Source organism: Octodon degus, unplaced genomic scaffold, assembly GCF_000260255.1.
Source record: "Octodon degus isolate 3935 unplaced genomic scaffold, OctDeg1.0 scaffold00002, whole genome shotgun sequence".
Taxonomy (NCBI): domain Eukaryota; kingdom Metazoa; phylum Chordata; class Mammalia; order Rodentia; family Octodontidae; genus Octodon; species Octodon degus.
Window position 1 is genome coordinate 25,764,858 of NW_004524578.1, and position 7,722 is coordinate 25,772,579.

The 7,722-nt window shown below is 44.0% G+C and overlaps 1 protein-coding gene across 7 annotated transcripts in view; it reads left to right on the top strand.

Moving 5' to 3' along the window:
- Positions 1–7,722, top strand: part of Tp53bp1 (tumor protein p53 binding protein 1) — a 73,016-nt gene that overhangs the window by 58,923 nt on the left and 6,371 nt on the right. For all 7 annotated transcript variants that reach the window (XM_023711096.1, XM_004623358.3, XM_023711104.1 and 4 more), the window contains 5 exons: positions 264–413; positions 631–1,061; positions 3,847–4,038; positions 4,420–4,635; positions 6,992–7,207. In XM_023711096.1, the coding sequence (XP_023566864.1) occupies positions 264–413; positions 631–1,061; positions 3,847–4,038; positions 4,420–4,635; positions 6,992–7,207 (1,205 nt within the window). The remainder of the gene's footprint in view (positions 1–263; positions 414–630; positions 1,062–3,846; positions 4,039–4,419; positions 4,636–6,991; positions 7,208–7,722) is intronic.

Sequence of the window (7,722 nt, forward strand, 5' to 3'; positions counted from 1 at the left end):
TTTTGATTGCTCTTTTTTTTTTTTTTTTTTTTTTTAGCTACTTCAGAATTTGAAGTAGAAGACAGAAATGAATATGTGACATTTGGGGGCAGTAGTCGGAAACTTTGTCAGGAGCAAATAGTCTTTCATGCAGGAAAATGTCCTTACCATCCCTTACTGCTGCCCTGTAGGCCTATCATATGTAGCCTGGCATGGGGTTAGGGCCCTGGGGAGAAAGGATCCAATAGCAGGGGCTATCAGACTAACCTGTTTTTATTCTCTAGTCCTAGAAAAGGAATCAGTCAGACAGGGGCACCAGTGTGCGAAGAAGATGGTGATACTGGCCTTGGTGCCCGACAGGGAGGGAAGGCTCCAGTCACACCTCGAGGGCGAGGGCGAAGGGGCCGTCCACCTTCTCGGACCACTGGAACCAGGTACCAGGCTTGTGTGAGAAATGTGCAGCGTATGGCTTGTTCAGAAAATAAGGGGAGAATACGTGGATGTCCTGAGGGAGAAGAGGTGCCCTATGGAGGGGGGGCCTGTGATGGTTAGCAGAACTGGCTAAGGAGACACGTGGTCAAAAGAGTGGGAAAACAGGTGTGTGCTTCTGTCCTCTTACTATTGTTGCTTTCTATTTCTATCTCTTGTTAGAGAAACAGTTGTGCCTGGCCCATTGGGCATAGAAGACATTTCACCCAGCATGTCGCCAGAGGATAAGTCCTTCACCCGAATTTTGCCCCGCGTACCAGATACTACCAAAAGAGTAGACATGGGTGCTGGTGCTCTGCGTCGCAGCGACTCTCCAGAGATACCTTTCCAGGCTGCTGCTAGCTCCTCAGATGGCCTCGATGCCTCCTCTCCAGGGAACAGCTTCGTAGGGCTCCGTGTTGTTGCCAAATGGTCATCGAATGGCTATTTTTACTCCGGAAAAATCACACGAGACGTCGGAGCTGGGAAGTACAAATTGCTTTTTGATGATGGGTATGAGTGTGATGTGTTGGGCAAAGACATTCTCCTGTGCGACCCCATCCCACTGGATACTGAAGTGACAGCGCTCTCCGAGGATGAATATTTCAGTGCAGGTAGGAAAAGCAGCAGTGCCGAGGGCCACTGTGCGCTGGGGCTGTCGGCGCTGTTCTCTCTGTAATTACCAGGACGTCCCTCCACTCCGCTGCTTTTTTTTGGTCTCTCAAGTCAGACATCCCATCTACAACCTTGGTTACTCTTGGTGCTTTTTTTGGCTTGGTTCATGTTTAGAATAAATTTTTTATTTTGGAATAACATTAGACTACAGAATATTTGCAGTGCGCCAGTGCTGCTAGCACAGGGAGTTCTGAGTCTGCCTCACCTCATTTTCCCTATTCTTAGAATCTTAATTTAGCACAGTACATTTGTCAGAACTAAGAAATCAATTTTAATTCCTTAGGATTAACTCTAGACATGATTTGGATTTCACCGCATTTTCCTTTTTCTCTTCTGGGTTCCCATCCACACCCTATTTAGTTTCCATGTTTCCTTTCATTTTGCCTGATCTGTGGCAATTTGTTTTGTTTTTCATGATTGACAGTTTTTTTTTAATCTTACCTTGACAATTTTGAGAAATACTGTTCAGACACCTGTAAAACATTCCTCAGTTTGGGTTGGTTGAACATTTTCTTGCTGGACAGGAGTTAGTTTTTTAGAACACAGAGGGGCAGTGCCTTTCCCATATCGTATGCGGCTGAAGAAGGCATTTGACATTTGTAGGGCATCAGTAGTACTCAACAGTCAAGGCGGTAGTTGCCTTAGGTCTCCATTTTAAGTGTAGTGTGTTTTCCCTTACACATTCTGTTCTTTTTTTTTTTTTTTTTTACTGACTTTTAACTCTACCATGTGCTTTGATGGCTATAGGAGTACGGCAGGTACAGAGGTACTGCAGAGTCGGCAGAGGTGGTTAGTGCTGTTTGCATGTCTGATAGCCGCTACTGTTCATTTTGAAGAACAGTGCTTTTCTTATTTTTATTTTTGTAGAAGCCACTGTTGATATTGATGAAGGATTCTGTAATTTGAAAATATGTGCTTGTGTTGCTTTTGTCATTTATCATTGTTTCTGGGGACCTTTTTGAAAATGGGTTGGGGACTGGAGAGATACCTCGCTCAGTGGCTTAAGCACCTGCCTAGCAAGTGCAAGGTCCTGAGTTTGATCCTTGGTATAAAAAAAAAAAAGAAAGAAAATAGGTTGGAATATCGGAGAGAAGCATGTGTTTCTTTTGCAGGTTGGTTTGTTCCCTCCCTCCCTCTCCCTCCCTCTATCCCTCTCTTTCTTTTGCCTTGGGGCTCAGACTCAGGCCCTTGCTCTTGCCAGGCAGGCATTTAGCCACTGAGCTATCTTCCTTACCCCTCTGGTGCAGTTTTGAGGTGGTTGTGTGGACTTTTCTGAGGAATTGCTGTTTGTTTAAACTGTCTGGATCACACCATCAATTTTGTGTGGCATCCATAGGCGTAGCATATGCAGTAGGTTTTTATGACCTGGGACTCATAGTTTGTACCAAATGTATTAGTTTTTTCTTTCAAGAATAAAGCCACTCTCAGAGGTCCACATTGGGCCCTTTCAGCAAGACAGTTGGTATTCCAGGGTGTAGGGATTCTGTGTTCCACTTATGAGGTTGTCTGCTAACACCAACGCTCTAATCATTCCAGTTTTAGTAGCTTAGTGTTTTGTGAACGTGGGTTTGTCCTTTTGAGATGGTCATTGTGGTGCAGTTTGGTGACAGAGATGTAAAGTAGAGATGAGCAACTGAGGGGAAAGATTGTGAGACAGCAGAACAGCACCTGCTTTCTCCTCTGTATTCTTTTCCTTGGAAAATTAGATTGAGGCTTTTTAGTGCTTCATTGAGGCACAAACAAATCAGTGAGATGAGTGGAGAGTGTGAATAGTATGCCTTGTTATGTTGTATACGGTAAATTCTTTACAGATTAGTATAGGAAAAGAAAAAGCTTTCTGTTACCATCTGGGCAAAAGCATTTGGCAAACAGGTTGAGGCCGAGGTCTGCTTAATTCTAGCCCAGTTTCCTTTCAGCCCTCACATTGTGTTTCTGGAGTGTGAAGGCCTTATCTTCAGGGTCTGAATCAGAACAAGAGCAGGGAAGTAGATACAGGGAAGATAGGTTAGCTAAACAGCAGGCTCTTTTCTGTTCCCCCTTCTTTATCTAGATTGCTATTCTGATTTCCTTACCTAACAAACATCCATGTACATGTTCTCTTAGAACGTCATTTTTCACTACTACTTAATTTAGGTCTTATGCTTGGCTTCCAGGGAACCCTTGCCATGTCACTCCAGGGGAACCGTTAAAATACTAACCATTAGCCAAGGAGATAACTCAGCAGTCTAAGTGCCAGCCTGGCATGCACAAGGACCCGGGTTTGATCCCCAGTACTGCATACTGTCCTAGCCCTGCATTGAGCTGGCCAGCAAAACTGGGCGTGGTGGTGCATGCCTGTAATCTCAGTGCTGGGGAGGCTGAGATAGGAGGATCATTATGAGTCTGAGCTGCGTAGCAAGACTCTAAACCAAATAAATAAATGAAAGATTTTTAAAAAGTTGAATAGTAAAAACAAAATACTAACCATCTGTAAGGCTGGTCTCAGGAAGCTTTATTTTATACTTTAATACTGCCTCCTGTTGGGGAACCTTTCTTGTCCCAAACCCAGAGTAGTAGCTATGTGTGTCCTGATTGTTAACCTTTTGGGATTGACACCCTAAATACTGTTAAATCCTAATATTTAGCCTACTGTTGGATCTCTGAGCTCTACAGCTCTGGCCTGCTTTGCAGAGTGGGCGCCATGCAGCCTAAAACAACAGCAGGCTTTTATGTTTGTATTCCCAGGAGTGGTGAAAGGACATAGGAAGGAGTCCGGGGAGCTGTACTACAGCATTGAGAAAGAAGGCCAGAGGAAGTGGTATAAGCGAATGGCTGTCATCCTGTCTTTGGAGCAAGGAAACAGACTGAGAGAGCAGTATGGACTTGGTCCATACGAGGCAGTGACGCCCCTCACGAAGGCAGCAGACATCAGCTTAGGTAAAACGTTTGCTGTGTGAGTGGTGCCAGTGGCCCCTTCTGCATTTGAGGGAGGAGAGGTTTATAGAGCAACTGGTGACCGTTCCTTAACTTATTCCTCGTGATTTATTTGAGTAAACTATCACTTTGCAGACTACCACTTTTTTTACCTGTTTCCTTGCTAGGACCAGACAGTAAATCTTTAGGGTTTTTCTGGTCTGCCCAATTCTATAGGGGACCAGACAAATTTCAGTCATGGCAAAGATGGAACAAGAAATATGGCCCTCTGGGAGATGGGAGGAAAGCACTGTGGTTTCTAAATTAGGTTCTTCCCTGAATTTTGGAGTTGAGGGCCTCCAGTCAGACCACTGATTGACCAAACTTTGACTTATTGTACTGTAGACAATTTGGTGGAAGGTAAGCGGAAACGGCGCAGTAACATCAGCTCCCCAGCCACAACTACTGCCTCCAGCAGCAGCAGCACAACCCCTACCCGGAAGATCACAGAGAGTCCTCGGGCCTCTGTGGGAGTTCCATCAAGCAAAAGAAAACTTATCACTTCAGAAGAGGACCGGTCCCCTGCCAAACGAGGCCGAAAGTCAGCCACTGTGAAGCCTGGTGAGTGCTTTCTTTCATGTCTTTCCCTCACACTGTGGCAGAATGAGCGGTCGGCTCTTTGGAAAATGGAGCTTACTACAGGAGAGTAGCTCCTCTCATGGCTACAGAGTTGGGGGCCTATAAGCCAGAGATAGCATCCAGTTCACTGAGCTCCTATCCCCCATGTCCTCTGAACAGAGTCCAGGGGGTTAGATAGGCCATGACTTGTTCACATTCACTTACTCTTGAGTAGGTTCTAGGAGGGAAGGGGGGGCTAAAGTCCCAGAAGATTCAACATAGGTAGTGTCTTGCCTTCCCCATCTTCAGTCTCCTAGAAACTTCGTTTTTCTCTTATGCCCAGACTTTGTCTTGAAATGTGTGCTTTAGCTTGTTCTTCTCCTGACTGTCATCCAGGCAGCCCCTTTCCAGTTGCTCACATCTGGCGTTAGAAAGGAGAAAAACCAGGGCCGGCCTGATAGCTCAGCATAAAACGCCTGCTTTGGCAGAGTGCAATGGCTGGGGTTCAATCCTCAGCATGCCTTGCTGGCCCCGCCCCCGAGGCACGCTGAGACGGTGATTGAGACTGGACCTGGTGGCACGTGCCTGTAATCCCAGCGCTTGGGAGGCTGAAAACAGGAGAATCACTACAAGTCTGATCTACATAGTGAGACCCTATAGACCCTGTACTAAATACAGGGGAAAAAAAATAAAAGACAACCCATTGCCTTTTGAATCTTTACCATGACCCAAGCCGCTGCTCTGGGTTCTAGAGATGGAGGTGAAGTCCTCACCTTCTACCCTGATAGCTGTGTGGCTGATGTGCTGTTATGACTGTGTTCTAGCACCCGAGTCTTTTTTTTTTTTCCCCATGTGTCTCACAGTTGCCATGTTTCGCTGCATTTAAAAACGTTATCTTTACTGTGTATTTACAGCATATAGCATGGAACCTAATTGCTGCATATATTCTATCTCGTGTATGATCTCTTGACATATAGGTGCTAGACTTTGTTTCCCAGTGGAGGAATCTGAGGCACGTTTTTCACTTTCCCAAGATAACAAAGTAAGCCAGGATTCAGACTCGGACAGTCTTGACTTGGAATCCAGCTTTGTGCGCATGACAATCACTTGGCCTCTGAGACTTTTTCTTTTGCTGCTGTTTTGTTGTAGGGAAGCATGCATGACCTGGCTGTCATCTTAGCCTCCTAGTGAGCCCATGATTCAGCTTTTCCAGGTCAGGTGCCGTTTTCTTCTCAAGGACTCACTGGGGCACTTCTGGCATGGGTGTTCTGGGAGTCCTGGACTGGCTGGGTCACTACCTACTTGGTGAGGCAAGATATTTTGATGTGGTGTTGTTTCCACATAAAAGCACTTGGTAACTGAGTATTCTCTGCACCATTTCTTTCTTTCTTAATTTAATTTAATTTATTTTTTTCCATAATTTTATTGAGAAACAAGTAGCAATGAGACAGTTTCAAATCAAATTGGTAGGACAGTTTCAATAATTAACACATTGTGTACTGTCTTCCTAGTGGTTATTTGCTGTACAAGATGCAGACATGATATCCTATTTACAAACACTATTAGAACAAATCCCTCTATTCATTGAATTGAGAGAATGTAGCTATATATCTATCCTAACTATTTTGAATACACAGATACAAAATGGTCATTCATCTGTATCCCCTTTTTTTGTTTAGTTCCGTCATTTAAATATAGGTGTGTGAACTCAGCAAAATATTCCAAAATAGTCCAGTAGTCCATAATAGTATTGGGTCTTCCACTTGATTGGCAATGTCAGAAGTTGTTGACCTGAGTCCCCTACATCTGCACCATTTCTATGAAAATCAAAGGTGAGGGGGTGATCTCCTCATTATAGTTCTTGGTAGTGAAAGTTTTCTTTAAAGGGAGCTATGGTTTCATTTTTGTCTTTTAAAGACTGCTCCATAGTGTCACTTATTCTTGGGGAAACTCAAGCACTGGATAACGTGAGTGGCCTGAAGATTTCCAAGCACTTTTTACTCTTCATTGTTTTCAGATGGCCTAGGAAGTTTTAGAAGTATCTGGCTCGGCTATAGAAAGCAACACTACCCCGGTTCCGCCAAAAAAAAAAACAAAAAAAAAAAAGCAACACTAGTTGTTTTTCATTTATGAAAATACACTGTATAATATTATGACTGTAAAATTCATAATGTAAATTTCTGTTTATTTAATTTGGTTCGGAGTTGTTGGTCATTTCCAGCAATTGGGCATGGTCATGGTCTTTATTTCTTAGCTCAGAAAAGCTCATCAGGACATGGCCTGTGCACTCATCAGGTGCCCGGGCCTTTTCCAGAGAATGCTCTGTGTTGCTCTGGTGACCATGTTTTGTCTGCTTCAGGTGCAGTAGGGGCAGGAGAAATTGTCAACCCCTGCGAGAGCGGAGACAACACAGCTGAACCCTCTGTCCTGGAAGAGCAGAGGGGGCCTTTGCCCCTCAACAAGACCTTGTTTCTGGGTTATGCCTTTCTCCTCACCATGGCCACAACAAGTGACAAGTTGGCCAGCCGCTCCAAACTACCAGATCTCCCTACAGCAAGCAGTGAGGAAGAGGAAGGTAAGGACCTAGGAATCTCTTGGAGCTGACAGGTGTGTACTTCCTTTCCATTCACTTTGAGCTGTTGGTTCCCTGGAGAAGGAGCAACTGGGATCTTGGTCAAGGAAGTGAAAATGAGTTTCACTTAAGGTGAAACTATTTTCCAAAGGTTACATTGGCCATTTGGAGACATTATGGAAAAGGCACATTGAATCTGGTAATATCTAGTAATGAGCACAAGCACTTTTCATACTAGAAAAGTAAGCAGTATTCCAAACATACAAGAGAGGTGTGTAGTGGTGAACATTTAACTTACCCTACTAAACAAAGTAATTAAATGAATTCAAACCCCTTATCCTTTGAGCCATATTATACCAATGCCTACTCGGCATTTTTCTTTTTGAGAAATAAATATGAATGAGACAGTTTCAATAATAGGACAGTTTTGATAATCAATACAATGTACATTGTTATCTTCTTAGTGGTTATCCATAGTACAAGAAGCAGACAGGATATCCTGTCCAAACACTATTAGT